This window comes from Balaenoptera physalus (assembly GCF_965194825.1).
Source record: "Balaenoptera physalus genome assembly, chromosome: 4".
In the NCBI taxonomy this organism is placed as follows: Eukaryota; Metazoa; Chordata; class Mammalia; order Artiodactyla; family Balaenopteridae; genus Balaenoptera; species Balaenoptera physalus.
The window spans coordinates 63145634-63161279 of NC_138891.1; the positions used below are offsets into that span (position 1 = coordinate 63145634).

The 15646-nt window shown below is 46.4% G+C and overlaps 2 protein-coding genes across 2 annotated transcripts in view; one reads left to right on the forward strand and one right to left on the reverse strand.

Moving 5' to 3' along the window:
* ABCC5 (ATP binding cassette subfamily C member 5) overlaps positions 1 to 1667 on the reverse strand; it is a 191097-nt gene extending 189430 nt beyond the window's left edge. The window contains exon 1 of the mRNA XM_082459941.1: positions 98 to 1667. The gene's annotated coding sequence lies outside the window, so the exon portion shown is untranslated. The remainder of the gene's footprint in view (positions 1 to 97) is intronic.
* Positions 1668 to 1828: 161 nt separating this feature from the next.
* On the forward strand, positions 1829 to 11589 carry EIF2B5 (eukaryotic translation initiation factor 2B subunit epsilon). The gene is made up of 16 exons (XM_082460676.1): positions 1829 to 2062; positions 3167 to 3291; positions 4130 to 4315; positions 4407 to 4584; positions 5086 to 5166; positions 5442 to 5519; positions 6043 to 6355; positions 7242 to 7387; positions 7616 to 7757; positions 7884 to 7985; positions 8167 to 8274; positions 8409 to 8499; positions 8804 to 8927; positions 9645 to 9770; positions 10203 to 10313; positions 10489 to 11589. Exons 1-16 carry the CDS (start codon positions 1853 to 1855, stop codon positions 10546 to 10548), a joined length of 2181 nt encoding a protein of 726 aa, XP_082316802.1. The 5' UTR covers positions 1829 to 1852; the 3' UTR covers positions 10549 to 11589.
* Positions 11590 to 15646: the final 4057 nt, after the last annotated feature.

Here is a 15646-nt window from a genome sequence, read left to right on the forward strand (position 1 = left end):
CTACAATTGGACCTATTTCCCATACCTTCAACACACCCCCACGCAACCCCCTCGTGTGTGTGCTCGCACAAATTACTAATCCTGTTTGTTTACTCACCCATCTTTTCTCTTTCTTCCTGTGGATTTGTAGGACAGTGGAACACCTTCTTCTACAATGTACGCTCATTTTAATTGAAAACTTTTACTGAGTTGCCTTCTGCCTTTCCTTCTCCAGGCTAAATTTTCCAAAATCCTGGAGAAACAGTTTTCGCTCAGCGCTCTCATTAACTGGTAGAGGGAAGAAACGACAGACTCCTCGGACCCACGGTGCCTGCGTAACGCGGGCCAAGCCACAGCCGCCAGGCGGAAACAAACCTCAGCCCCTGGAGCTCCTAATCCAGACATGCAACGCGGCCATGGGTGGTAACGACGCTTGCAGAAACTTTGAGGAATCGATGGTGGAACTCCGACAGTTCTCGTGCTGAAAGAGCATGGTGCCTTGCTGGCAAGTTCCTTGTCCACCAAAGGACACCCAAGCTGCCTCACCTCGCTTCCACCACGTCCCCAAGGTCCCGCACTTCCGCAGGCCTGGCTTACCCGCTGCAGCCACTGCCTCTTTCCCCATCTGGTGCTGCACCTCTCAAGACTCGGGCCTTGCGGCCTACATCCTCCAGGCCTACCCAACTTTAGAGTGTTCGTGTTTCCACCTTTATTTCCAATCTGATTAAGGCACAGAGTAGAGTTTCAGTAAATGCTGATAGGCTGAATGAATGAATAAATGAAGACATCATAAAATAATAATTTTTTATCCACACATGGCAGAAATATTGTGGAGCTATGATGTCATACGGATCGGGTTCCAACACCAGTTCTTCCACTTAGTAGCTGGGTGAACTTCACCCCACTGAGACTTGAAGAAACGTTTGTTGGGGCTTCCCTGGTGGCGCAGAATCCGCCTGCCAATGCAGGGGACATAGGTTCGAGCCCTGGCCCGGGAAGATCTCACATGTCGCAGATCAGCTGGGCCTGTGCACCACAACTACTGAGGCTGTGCTCTAGAGCCCGCCAGCCACAACTACTGAGCCCACGTGCCACAACTACTGGAGCCCGTGTGCCTAGAGTCCGTGCTCCAAAACAAAAGAAGCCCCCACTCTCCACAACTACAGAAAGCCGACGCGCAGTAACGAAGGCCCACAGCAGCCAAAAATACATAAATAAAATAAATTTTTTTTAAAAAAGAAATGTTTGTTGAACGAATGAATAAAATGTTCTCTCAGAGATGTGTGACGAACCAAGTGCGATAATGCTTGTATCATTCCCCGCCAGGATCAGCGCTTAATAGAATTACTACTCTCCCTTCTATTCCACGTTCTGTATTTATGTAGACTGTGAGTGCCCTGAGGGAAAGGAATGTCTGACTCGGTTCTGAGCTCCCCAGGGTTCCGGGTCACATTAGGTGATGAAATGAAAACGGAGGACCACAATTTTTAACGTGCTAGGGGCGGAGAAGATTACACATCCAGAAAGGATCTGGCCGCTTCGCAGAGACCACGAGTCTCATTATCCCCCAAGAATCTCAGCCTGCTCACGAACAAATGACGGCCGATGATACTTGCAGATGGAGTCTGCAGTCCACAGGACCCCAACCCCGGGCGCCTCAACATGCGGCCACCAGCGCCGCGGGGCCCCACGCCGTGCTCCTTGCTGCTCAGCCTTCAGGCAGGGCTAGGGGAGACGCATGCGCATTCCTCTCTCCTCAGCTCCTCCCGCCCTCCCTTCGCTAGTGCTTCGCATTTCGAGTGCTGGACCTTTTTGTCCCCTACTCCGTGCCGTGTCAGTTTCCGAGCGGAAGTGGTGACTGTGAGAGGAGAAGATGGCGGCCACTGTGGTGGTGCCGCCTGGTGTGGTGGCCGGTCGGCCCAACAAGCGCAGCGGCAGCGGGCCGGCAGGCGGTGGCAGCGGCGGCGGCGGCGGTGGGGCAGCCAGAGGGGCGGAGGAGGAACCGCCGCCGCCCCTACAAGCAGTTCTGGTGGCCGACAGCTTCAACCGCCGCTTCTTCCCCATCTCCAAGGACCAGCCTCGGGTGAGCGCCGCGCGCGAGAGCTGCCAGAGGGCCCGGAGGTGGCGGAGCTAGAGCAAGTTATCTTTTCGGCTGCCTAGTGAGGCGCGGAAGGACTTGGGTCCACTGTCTTTCCCAGAAATCGGGTTTATCTGGTTGGGAGGAAGGCGGAGAGACCGTCTAAAGCCCTGACGACTGCCTGACCAAGTGAGTGGCTGGCAGATTTGGGCACTCGTAATGCTGTCCACCTCATTTGGGAGGCCTGCAGGGGCTAATGTAGAAGCAGTGCTTGTGAGAAGCCTTCACACGGGGATTCAGTGCCTCAGAAGGAGGCTGCGCCGCCCTTATGTAGAGGAAAGAGAAATCCTTAGGTGAAAGGGACTGTCACCTTCTTTTGCCTCCAAAAGGGAGGTCATGTGCCTAAAAAAAGAGCAGGCTGGTCTGATCCCATAGTAACAGCTGTTTTGAATCTCTTACAGTGTGCTTTTTTTCTTTTCAGGTTTTAGTGACAGCTAGTGTTATCTGTCAAAAGCAGAACAGAACGGGTTCAGTGGCTGGTTGCCTGCATCCCCAGTATTGTCTAGACACTGGGGAACTGGACTGAGCTAGTCCTAGGGATTGCTGGGTCACTCAGCAGTCCCCAGTTCAAAGAAAAGGACTTGCATTCGGTTCAGGAAAAACCCTCTTTGACTCCCCACTCCCTCTAGATAGTCTAATGGCTGTTTATTTTGTACAGTTGATTGGGGTGGCTAGCCCCTGACTCTTAGAAAGGGATCAAGAAAGGAAATTTTATAGGAAAAAAAGCATTAGTGGTGCTTAAGCTTCTGGAGATGTAATTGATTTCTGTATTATCCTTTGTCAGGGGTAGTCTGCTGTTCTATACCAGCTCTGTGTCTGATGCTAAGCAAGTAGATTCCATGCTTACATCCAAATTGCAACCCATTAGACTCTGATGTTTAGGGTATGCCATGAACATCAAAGGCAGCAGCCTGATTAGTTTGAAATGGGAAAGATAAAGTAAAACTAGTGTTTGAAAATACTGATAGAGGAGTGAAAATTGTGGTTGAAATGGGGGAAAGAATGATACTCAGAGGACCCTCGTGACTTTTTTTCGTCTCCTACCCTCAGGTCCTCTTGCCCCTGGCCAATGTGGCGCTGATTGACTACACTCTGGAATTTCTGACTGCCACAGGTGTACAGGAAACCTTTGTCTTTTGTTGCTGGAAGGCTGCTCAAATCAAGGAACATTTATTGTAAGGCTCTGCAACTTTTCTTTCCATGTTTCACCATTTTTTCCCAGTTTCCTTAGAATGTATATAACTAAATAAGAGGAGATTATGAGGGAGAAAAATGTGTCTGTTTGGATCCCATCATAAGGTCTAAGGGCATTCTCTTCACTTAGGAGGTGAGCAGCTGAAGCTGTGACAAAGATTAAAGAACAGCATTTGGATTTTTTCTGAATCTCACTTACAAAGTTTGGACCCAATGGGTTTTGCTTTTTATTTAGTGGCTCCAATATTCAAGTTACAAGAGTAATATCTTTGTTTTTCCACTGAGCTTCTAAATATTGAGCTCTTCCTCATCTTTGTATCCTGGTGCCTAGCTTAGTACCACACACATAGTAAACACTTAACAGATGTTTAGCGAAGTGTTTTTGAAAAAGTGAATCTCAGGATTTATGGAAGCTTAGGAAATAAAGACTAGGATATTAGCATGGTCTCCATCAAACAGCTCCTAAATTTGGTATGAGCTTTAGAAGGAGAAAAGTGGCATGAAATGTGTGTTCCCAGGATACTTTGTATAACCTAAGTCTCAGCGGGATTTTTAGTTCAAATCCATGTTTAGGGACAGGGGTCAGGGTATGGAGAGGAAATAGCCATGTTTCTGTAACCCATAAAACAAGACTAGTGACAGACTATGCTGAAACCATTAATTATAGTTCATAAACCTCTTTGAAGTCGAGGACGCTGGCAGGAGCCCCAAAAAAGCCATAGCAAAGGAGTGTGAATGTTGAATGAGGCGAAAAAATAGGGAAGCTCTGCATGATCTTTATGCTTGGCTTACTCATCCCCCTCACCTCCCTTCCTTTAGGAAATCCAAGTGGTGCCGCCCTACATCCCTCAACGTCGTTCGAATAATTACATCAGAGCTATATAGATCACTGGGGGATGTTCTCCGTGATGTTGATGCTAAGGCCTTGGTGCGCTCTGACTTCCTTCTGGTGTATGGGGATGTCATCTCAAACATCAATATTACCAGAGCCCTGGAAGAACACAGGTCAGGATGGGAAAACAGTAGAGATGAGGTTTGGGACTAGCAGAGCCCTAAGACTGCTTTTTTGCAACTCTCTCCCTCCTATCCTTTACAGGTTAAGGCGGAAGCTGGAAAAAAATGTATCTGTGATGACGATGATCTTCAAGGAGTCATCCCCCAGCCACCCAACTCGTTGCCATGAGGACAATGTGGTAGTGGCTGCGGATAGTGCCACAAACCGGGTGCTCCATTTCCAGAAGACCCAAGGCCTCCGACGTTTTTCTTTTCCTCTGGTGTGTGGGTATCTGGGGTCCTTGAGGTGGGAAAGTGACAGGCTTCAGCAGGAGAGATGAGTTAAAGTCCTTGTAGGGACTTCCCTGGTGGCACAGTGGTTAAGAATCCACCTGCCAATGCAGGGGACACGGGTTTGAGCCCTGGTGCAGGAAGATCCCACATGTCACGGAGCAACTAAGCCCGTGCACCACAACTACTGAGCCTGCACTCTAGAGCTCGTGAGCCACAACTACTGAGCCTGCGCTGTAGAGCCCGTGAGCCACAACTACTGAGCCCATGCACTGCAACTACTGAAACCCGCACGCCTAGAGCCCGTGCTCCACAACAAGAGAAGCCACCACAATGAGAAGCCCGCACACCTCAACAAAGAGTAGCCCCTGCTCGCCACAACTAGAGAAAGCCTGCACGCAGCTATGAAGACCCAGCACAGCCAAAAATAAAATAAATAAATTTATTAAAAAAAATAATAATAATGAAGTCCTTGTAACTTCTCCCCACAGAGCTTGTTCCAGGGCAGTGGAGATGGAGTGGAGATTCGCTATGATTTACTTGATTGTCATATCAGCATCTGCTCTCCTCAGGTGAGCTCCTCAGGGCCAAGGCTGCACATCCAAAGAGTAGAACTCTGAGGGTGTATTATCACCCCCTTAAAAGGCCAGAGTATATTTCTTCTCCTTCTTTGTCTTATCTACAGCAAATAGGTGCTATCATCTTGACCCCAGTATCTCACTGGCAGACTTTTTTGGGATTCTGGCCCATATCCTGCTGTCATAGTGTTTGATAGGTCTCTGGAGGGCTTGTGTTTGCTTCCAGGGAATAGTGCTTAACCTTGGCCCCCTCTGACTTCCCCACACAGGTGGCTCAACTCTTTACAGACAACTTTGACTACCAAACTCGAGATGACTTTGTGCGAGGCCTGTTAGTAAATGAGGAGGTAAGAAAAGGCTCCCAATGCCTCTTTAGAAGAAGGCTGTGATTTTATCTCAACGCTGATAAATTTGGTCCCCCTTTTTTTTCTCTCTCCATTTGCTTTTTTATTTTGCCCATTTTTAGGGCACAATAGACCCTACTGACACACAAAAGCAAAAGATTCATTTGTGGTTTTTGGCAGATCCCCAATACCATCTGACCACCAGTGACATGCTAAAAACATCTCAAGATCAACAGATTAATTGCTAAAAACATGAGCATCCACCATTACACATAATGTGAAAGTTTGTTTTCCCTTGGGCAGGGTTGGGGGAGTTTGGGTCCCCTTTTATGTTTTATTAAACCTTAGGAGGAAGGAAAAGAGCTGGAGAGGAGAGGGAAGCAGTATACAGAGAAAAGTCTCAGGCCACTTGGCTGTGACATTGAGAGGCAGTAGGAAACTTAAGAAAGTTAGAATAGAATTATACCTGGGATGTTCTTTCTCTCTTGCTTGCTTGGGTGACCTCTCTTTTTTTCTCCTCATTCAGATCTTAGGAAACCAGATCCACATGCATGTGACAACTAAGGAATATGGTGCCCGGGTCTCCAACCTACACATGTATGCTGCTATCTGCACTGATGTCATCCGCCGATGGGTCTACCCTCTCACCCCAGAGGCGAACTTCACTGATAGCACAACCCAAAGCTGCACTCACTCCCGACACAACATCTACCGAGGGCCTGAGGTCAGCCTGGGTCATGGCAGCATACTGGAGGAAAATGTGCTCCTGGGCTCTGGCACTGTCATTGGCAGCAATTGCTCCATCACCAACAGTGTCATTGGCCCCGGCTGTCACATTGGTGAGTACAGGTGGGGAGGTCAAGCTGGCCATCCTAGAAGCAGGAACCTGGGGGAACCCCCATGTCTCCAGAAAAGGATACAGAGGGATAGTCCCAGAGAATAAGGAACTAGAGTGGGTGCCTTAATAAAGGAAGAAATAGGGATGTAAAAACAGTGATACTTTAATTTGTGGCCTGTGAGCCTGTTATTGGGTGACTCTTCACATTCCAGGGTACCCTTTATTCACATTCAGGACCAACTGGATAATTAACATGCAATAATAGCATCTGTTTAGTGCATTGCAGTTTACAAAGGGCTTCTGCGTACGTTATTAAAAACCTTGTGAGGTAAGTATTATTTATAGATAAGTTTAGAGATAAACAAAAAAGCTGTAAGGTTGTCTCACCCAAGGTCATAGCTAATAAGAGGCAGTGCTGGGACTTGAATCTGAGTGTTCTGATTTTAAGTCCAGTGTTCTTTCTACTCTTAGTAACTCACTTTGGTTATAAGAAAGTGATGCTTCTAATGGAGCCACCCCTTTAAAAGAACAACAATAAGATTCTAATTCTAAAATGTACAAGAAGAGGTGGAATAATTTGGTTCTACTTTTAGGCATGGATTTAATTCTAATAAGGTTCTTGAGCTCAAGGGGTCCCCAGAAATCTTAAGGGTTCTCAGGTTCTTAAGTCCAGTATATAGTCTGTAATTGTTGTAAACCTGGTGGAGGGTAGTCAGGCGTCTCTGGCCCAAGCTTAGAGAGGGAGAGGGTATTCCTGGTGAATTGGGGATGGAGTAGTAGAGCTGGGTGGGAGCTGTTCTGATGTCAGTCAGCCCCATTCTCCACAAACGGCCCTGGTCTGGAATTGGAGCCCTGGGTGACCAGGAATCCTTCCTGTCCTGAGCCAGGTGATAATGTGGTGCTGGACGAGGCCTTCCTATGGCAGGGCGTCCGAGTGGCTGCTGGAGCACAGATCCGTCAGTCTGTGCTCTGTGACAATGCTGAGGTCAAGGAAAAAGTTATCCTGAAGCCACGCTGTGTCCTCACTTCCCAGGTAAGACCTGTTCCGCACTGCACATAGGCCCCAAGTTGAGTGGTGGTTATGCTGAGCCAGAAAGGGGCCTTATGTCCACCCAGTCCAGCCTGAATTGAGAGTCCCAATCCAGTGGTTTCCTTTGCCTTCTACTTGGCTTGGTTAAAAAAAGTCACTCTGATTTTCAGGATGTACTTTTCCCCAACATACTAATCAGTCTGTGCCACCCACTCCTTTGTTCTCCTCCAGGTGGTGGTAGGCCCAGATATCACGCTGCCTGAGGGCTCGGTGATCTCTTTGCACCCTCCAGATGCAGAGGATGATGAGGATGATAGTCAGTTCAGTGATGATTCTGGGGCTGACCAAGAAAAGGAGAAAGTGAAGCTGAAAGGTGTGAGGCTCAGCAGGTGTGGGGCATCTATCTGTGTGTCTCTCTGCCCCATAGAAAAACCAGTGTTTCCCCCTAAGGGGTTGGTGCTTCTACTGGGCCTTTGCTAAAGATCCGTGCCTTTTCCAGGTTACAATCCAGCAGAAGTCGGAGTTGCAGGCCAGGGCTACCTCTGGAAAACAGCAGACATGAACATGGAGGAAGAGGAGGAACTACGGCAGAATCTGTGGGGTGAGTTAAGCCTTATTCCTGCCACCCACCTTCTAAATCAGATTATTTTGAGGGAGATTGAACACTTCAGAATCAGACTACTTGTTCATTACTTTATTTATGCAGACAGAGCAGATATATTGCTCTCTGTCAACGGCTCTTTCAATATTTTTCTCTTTTCTCACCCTTTATGGATTCTCAGGACTCAAAATCAACATGGAAGAAGAGAGCGACACTGAAAGTGAGCGAAGTATGGATTCTGAAGAGCTAGATAGTCGGGCAGGCTCCCCACAGATGGATGACATCAAAGGTAAGTGGCCAGGGGAGCAGTGTCGGACAGAAGAGGAAAATCTCCAGTTTGGTTGGGCATAAAGTCAGAACTGGATGACTTAAAGCATCCTGGAGTGATATTGGCCCATGAACTTACTCTTGCTTTGATTTTAGTGTTCCAGAATGAAGTCCTGGGAACTCTACAGCGGGGCAAGGAGGAGAACATTTCTTGGGACAATCTAGTCCTAGAGATCAACTCTCTCAAGTAAGAGCACCTCCTCCTTATTCTCGCCTCCTCGGGGTGATCCCAGGCAGGTGTAGGTTCTCTCCTACTTGTTCCCCAAATAGGAACCTGTTCCCTCGACATCCCAACTGGACAAGGCCGGTAGCATTTGGAGCAAGGAGAACATTATGTTTTTGCCTCAGCATAGACTTCCTCCTTCCAAAACCCTCTCTTTCCATGATGTTCCATCTGACTTTCTCTCCCCCAGTGTCCTGCCAAAGTCATAGTCCTACAGTATGCTGAAAGGGCCAATGAAGGCCCTGGTGTCATCCCAGTCTCCCCACAGGTACGCCTACAACATAAGCCTGAAGGAGGTGATGCAGGTGCTGAGCCATGTGGTCCTGGAGTTCCCCCTGCAACACACGGATTCCCCACTCGACCCAAACCGCTACTGTGCCCTGCTGATTCCCGTAAGCAAAGATTGGGGCTGGGTACAAGGGGTTGGGTGGAGACAGGTATACATCCTTACTGGGCTTGACTTTAAAGGAAATCAGGAGTAGAAGGTCTTGTGAGATATATGTTACTTGTGGTTCCTTTCTCCTTGCCTCTGGACACAGATTAGGTTCTAGAGCAGGTTTGGCTGGTCCAGGGGAGTCAAGTTAGGTTCAATACTGAGTGGCCTTTGAGATTCCAGTATTCATACGGTACTAGACCCCAAAGGCATACCCAGTATAGACCTGGACTGTCATACTGTCTGACTGAAAATGATTTGACCCAGAATGAGGTGAACCTTTAGGCTGGAAATAGGTATTCTGAGGGAGCCTGCAGCATCTGACCCCCTTCACCTTCCCTAGGAAATTTCTTTTTCCCCAGTCCTGACTACCAGCACTCCCTAGTCCCTCTGACATAATTCCACAGGGCCTGTATCATCTCCCTCTTGTCTTTTTTTTTATTTTATTTTAATTTTTTAATTTTTGACCTTGCCATGTGACTTGCAGGATTTCAGTTCCCCAGCCAGGGATTGAACCTGGGCCATGGCAGCGAAAGTGCCGAAATCTAACCACTAGACTACCAGGGAACTCCCCGTCTTGTCTTGAAAGACCCATGTTATCAATATTGATTTTCTTTGCTGTCCAGGTGTAGGTGCATGCTCAGGAATATATTGCAACTTCTCCTTTCTTCCACAGTTGCTCAAGACCTGGAGCCCTGTTTTTAGGAACTACATAAAGCGTGCAGCTGATCATTTGGAAGCATTGGCAGCCATTGAGGACTTCTTCCTGGAGCATGAAGCTCTTAGTACTTCCATGGCCAAGGTGAATACCACCTCAAGCCCCCCAGTCCTGCATTTACTTTGAAACAGGCCTTGGTGACCTCCATGGAGACACAAAATAGACTGACATGAATCCGTATGGAGTTTGGTTAACAGCTTCATCCACCCCTAGTGTTGTGCTTATTGCTGGGATAGTACAGCTTGGAGCCAAACTAGTAAGGCAACCATTTGGAGGTTGCCCTGGGAATGTTCAAAGCACTACCCAGCAATAGTTCCAGAAGTCAGACCTGTCCCAGTATCAGAGTGAACAGCTCATTCTTATCTGTTTTGGAGGAGGCTGCTCCGTGTGTAGAAGGAGGCTGAGGGCCTGGTAGAGAGGCACTAGATCTTGCCTCCTCTTCCTCCATTATCCGTTATGTCTCGCTGAACCCTGCAAGGCCCCTGAGATCTCATCTCCTCTGCTGGCCTTCTGCAGGTACTGATGGCTTTCTACCAGCTGGAGATCCTGGCTGAGGAAACAATCCTGAGCTGGTTCAGCCAAAGGGATACAACTGACAAGGGCCGGCAGTTGCGCAAGAACCAGCAGGTAAGTCAGGCTGCCTTCCTGTCACTGCAGTGGTTGCCTGGTTGCCTGGCTCCTGGCCTTAGACTCCAGGTGGTTGGTCCCTGGGACTCTGGTTGTTAGAGCTGTTTATCTGCTAAGGAGAAAAGGAGGGTTATGTGCCCCTCCCTCAGTAGCTCTCCGCTCTGCTTCCTTACAGCTGCAGAGGTTCATCCAGTGGCTAAAAGAGGCAGAAGAGGAGTCATCTGAAGATGACTGAAGTCGCACTACCTGCTCCTGTGGGTGTGGTTGATTGCCCTCCTGGTTTCTGGGCCAGGGCAAGTGAGAGGCTAGTTGCAGAAGGATGAGTGACCACCATCTGAGCTGAGACTTAAAGGAGCAGAGGCTGGAGCTACAGTATTCTTCCCACCGCCAGCAGCCATGTGCCTCCCATCCTGACTGGGGAGTTGAGATGAGGGAAGTTGGGCTGGATAACAACTCTGCCTAAGGAGGAGCTAGGCAGGCCCTGCAGGTAGAGGAAGGCCAGAGGAACAGCTTTGTGCTCTGGTTTCCCCTCAGGGAACAGCAGAGAGCAGTTGGCCCTCTCTGTTGCTTGTATTTGTTAATATTAAAAAACAGAGAGAGGGGTATATTTGGTTTCTGTCCAACTCTGACTGATCAGCAGTGGAAGTAGGTCAACAAAGAGTTCTTAACCTCTGATGTGGTAGCCTTTCTTAACACCTGATGGAGAGGGAGAAGAGGGGTGTTGTGGCCACTAGGTGGGACTGTGGTGCCTCGCTAGTTGACCATTGCCATGGCCACGGAGGTAGAGGGCCTAGGTTCTTTTCCAGACTTTGTGGGCCAATTTGTGGTCCTGGAGTGGTGTGCCTGAACCTAGTTCTGTAGAGAGTCCTAGTCCGAACACTTTTCTGTCAGAGGGTGATGATGCCAAGCATATGTAAAGTCCATTAACCACTGCCAGTCTGTCACATGCTTTGTCCATTTGATCCAGTACTACTGTCAGGGAAGCTGGGCTACTTTTCATCTTATAGATAAGGGAATTTGCGCAAGGTCTTATGACTCTTGAGGGGTAAAGCTAAGGACTTGAGCCTCATAATCCAGAATTCTTTTTCCTTCAGCATATTCAGTGTCTCAGTGAAGGGAAATTGCCCCCAGAGGCAAACACAACCCCAAGCCAGCAATGGATATCGTAAGAACAGAGGAAGAACCTGTGAAATGGGCTGTCCCCTAATATTGAGAGAGTATCTACTGCATGACAGACTTTTTTTAATACACATTTATTTATTTGTTTATTTATTTATTTTTGGCTGCATCGGGTCTTAGTTGCAGCATGCAGGATCTTTCGTTGCAGCGTGCGAGCTTCTCTCTAGTTGCAGCGTGCGGGTTTCTTCTCTCTCTAGTTGTGGTGCGGGCTCCGGAGCACGTGGGCTCTCTAGTTGAGGAGCACGGGCTCAGTAGTTGTGGCACACGGGCTTAGTTGCCCCGAGGCATGTGGGATCTTAGTTCCCCCACCAGGGATCAAACCTGCGTCCCCTGCATCGGAAGTCAGATTCTTTACCACTGGACCACCAGGGAAAGTCCCCAGGCATTTTGCTAAATACTTTTCATGTGTTATTTTAGTTAACCTTCACATCAGCCCTATGAAGTAGGTCTTATCCCCATTTTCAGATGAAGAGCCTGAAGTTCATAGAGGTCCCGTAACTGGTAATTGATAGAGCAAGGATTTGTTATTGGACTCTAGAGCTGGAATTTGTCACCTATATTGTCTCCTTTAACCTCAAACATGAGACAGGCCCTTCTGTCTCATCTTTTTGAGCTCTTTGTTGCTTTCCTATAAACCTTACTCTGTTAACACTTAAACTGTGGCAGATGTCTTTGGTAACAAGTGGCCCTCCTGGACATCACAGGTAAAATGGTTGCCTTTCTTCATTTCAGTTGGGTGGAGAGGAGTAAGATGAGGAAGGGGATACTGAACTGTACTCAGGGGTATGAAGGGGCATTACTCAGTATTTCTAAAGAGGGAAAAACAGGCTGGCCAGGGTTTGGCTTAATTTACTTTTCTTATTCAGGAAATTACAGTTTCTCCTTTGTCAAATACAGGACCTAGTGACTAGAGAGCATAGGATGGTTATGGCATGGACCTAATAGGGGCAGTTAAATACATGCAACTGTAGGGTATCTCTGATTTATACCTGATGGGTGGCAGAGATCAGAAGTGGCCTATAGAACTTTTTAGGAGGAAAATATTCCTTCTAGTTGCAGTGATTAGGGAAGGCTTACAGGATTGTGACACTTGAGTGGCCTAAAAAATAGAAAGGGTAGAGGGAACATTATGAGCAAAGCAATGGGTTTCCATTTAAATATGGCAGATTAAACACATGGGCTTTGGGGACTTCTCTGGCGGTCCAGTGGTTAAGACACCGTGCTTCTACTGCAGGGGGCACGAGTTCGATCCCTGGTCCTGGTCGGGAAACTAAGATCCCTTGTGCTGCGGAGCGGCCAAAAAAAAAAAGAAAAAAGAAAAAACTCATTAGCTTTTTACTCCAAAACCACTTTCAAATGGTAACAAAGGAATTCTTCAAAAAAGGCACGTGACTCAATGATAAGGAAAACAGAAGGTGACAACAATGAATGAGAGACATCAACATTTTGGGGAAAAAAATAAATGGAAGGGTAAAAGTTGACCTAGCAGAGCAGAATGAGATGGGCTGTACCTGCTGAGGTGGTTATTAACAAGAAGCAAACCAGTGTGCCCTTCTGAACCCAGAAAAGGCTCAGCAGAGGGGGTAAGGATTGGGGCTGAGAACTGGGGGTGGAATGGAGGAGAATCAGACAAAGATCTGTATGAGAAAAAGCTCCCCCAGGTCCCCACTTTATCTGATCTAACCAAGTGATTACCCCTACTTCTCTGCAAGAAATGGGAGATTTAGTCTGGAGAAATGGCGGGGGGGAAATTTTCAGAGAAATATGTATGAAGGTTTCCTAAACCCAAAGGTCATGAGTTTCTACACTGACAAGAGCCCATGAGTGCCCAGCATAATGAACAAAGTAACACCACGAAATTTCAGAACCTCAGGGAAAATAAATCTTTAGAACCTCTGGATTCGATAGGAGACATGGTGGGGATGGGATTGAGGGGCTAGATTGAAAATGAGGGATTAAATGAAAGTATATGAGTGGTAGGGCTCTGCATGTCAGCACACACTGGCTTATACCCCCAGGCCAAAACTAACTAAACAATTGCAGACAAAAGGCTTACAAATACTTACAATTTTGTTTCGGAAAAAAAAAAAAAAAAGCCATCTTTCCTCTGCTCACCATACACTGAAGCCTGTTAGTTAATAAGCCAGTGTACATGGACAGAACTTCCAATCAGATTTTTAGTATCTCACTCTTACATGTGAATAGACTGTTAAAGGCCACCAAACATTTGAAGAAACTTCCACCATATGAAAGGCAGAGACCAAAACAAAATTGAAACCAAGGAAACTGACAAAGTAGGGAGCTTTTTGAAAACTTTAGTGGGGGGGAAAGGCTATAATTCTCAAAACTCAGGGAAAATATTGTGTCTATGAATAAAGTGCTATGAAAAGGAAGAATTGGAGAACAAAAGAGCTCTTAGAAATTAAAAAACGATATGAAGTTTCTTTTCCCACTGAGAACTGGAGGACTACAGAACCAAACAGGGAAATTATACGTCCATCCTTATATACTTACTGAATTTTTAATTGTGAATATTTTACCTATACAGTTGGATAGGGGAAAGTTTGGAAATAATGTTATGAAAATCTTACAAAAAGGTGAAATCATTTGAAAATAAAATGAAATGGATGATAAAGGAGAAAAAGATAAAAGGATCAATCCAGAAGATACAACATCCAACAGGACTTGCAGAAAGAAAGGAAGAATGGTAGTGATGTTATTAAATAATTCAAGAAAATATTGTTGAATTTCTAGATGGGTAGGGCTCGCCCAACGCCTCACACAAATGAATGAGCACCAAGGCACATCACCAAGAAATTTGAGAACCCCAGGATAAAGAGAACTTCCTAAAGACTTACAAAGAGTTAAAAACAAGTGCCTAGGAAAGAGATTGAACTGATCACTGAATAGCAACACTGGAAGCTAGAAGACAATGGAGTGATGCTTTCAGAATTCTGAAGGAAAATTACTTTCAACTCAGAATCATACTTTCATCTTTTCAAGTTTCTCCCCTAACTTAAGTTTTTTTTTCAAAACAACTTTTTATTGAAGTATAGTTGATTTACAATGCTGTGTTAGTTTCAGGTGTACAGCGAAGTGATTGTTTTATATCAATATATACTTTTTTCAGATTCTTTTCCATTATAGTTCCCCCCACCACAAGTTTTTATTTCCCATGCTTTGAAGGGGAACTACCAAAGGATGTGCTTTACTAAACAAGGAGTAAAGTATCCAAGAAACTGTGATCCAACACAGAGGAGAGGTAAAGGGATTTCTGAGAATGATGCAGAGAAGTGCCAGGATGACAGCTGTTCACAGGCTGAGACAGCCAGCAGTGCAGACCAGAGCAATGGAATGAAAGCCCCCAGGAAAGAAAACGGATTATCTAATACATTTGACCAAATGAGTAAAATATGAATTGAGAACCTATTAGATTATGTGGAAAGATTTAGTGATAGGTACACTATAGAAAAAAAAATGAAAAAGCAAGGCAATGATTAATGCCGGGACTTCCTGGTGGCGCAGCAGTTAAGAATCCACCTGCCAGTGCAGGGACACGGGTTTCAGCCCTGGTCCAGGAAGATCCCACATGCTGCGGAGCAACTAAGCCCGTGCACCACAACTACTGAACCTATGCTCTAGAGCCCATGAGCCACAACTACTGAGCCCGCGTGCCACAGCTACTGAAGCCCACGTGCTTAGAGCCCGTGCTCTGCAACAAGAGAAGCCACCGCAATGAGAAGCCTGCACACTGCAACGAAGAGTAGCCCCAGCTCGCAGCAACTAGAGAAAGCCCACGCACAGCAATGAAGACCCAACGGAGCCAAAAATTAATTTTTTAAAAAATGATTATGCCAGGAGGAAAAGTTGTAAAGGAAGCATTTATTCATAGTCAAAATGTCAATACTATATTATCTTATAAGTAATATAAGTACTATATTATCTTAACCAAAAAATGTGATCTTATAATTTTAAGAGGTTAGGAGGAGGTGGAAGAAAGGTAAATCCATCAATCAAAATTGGAAATCAATAATGTCTAGAATGCATATATCAAGAAATAATATGAACTAAAAAAAAGTACACTGGGGTGGGGGGTGGGGAGGGAAATGAGACAGAGGACTGCTGTAAGTTTTCTTAATATTTGTCTATGCACA

Bases quoted from the DNA above. Each gene is read 5' to 3' on its own strand.
- EIF2B5 (XM_082460676.1), top strand. From the start codon at position 1,853: ATGGCGGCCACTGTGGTGGTGCCGCCTGGTGTGGTGGCCGGTCGGCCC. The intron at 7,758-7,883 runs GTGTGAGGCTCA...TGCCTTTTCCAG, and splicing joins GGAGAAAGTGAAGCTGAAAG to GTTACAATCCAGCAGAAGTC. The intron at 9,771-10,202 runs GTGAATACCACC...GGCCTTCTGCAG, and splicing joins TTAGTACTTCCATGGCCAAG to GTACTGATGGCTTTCTACCA.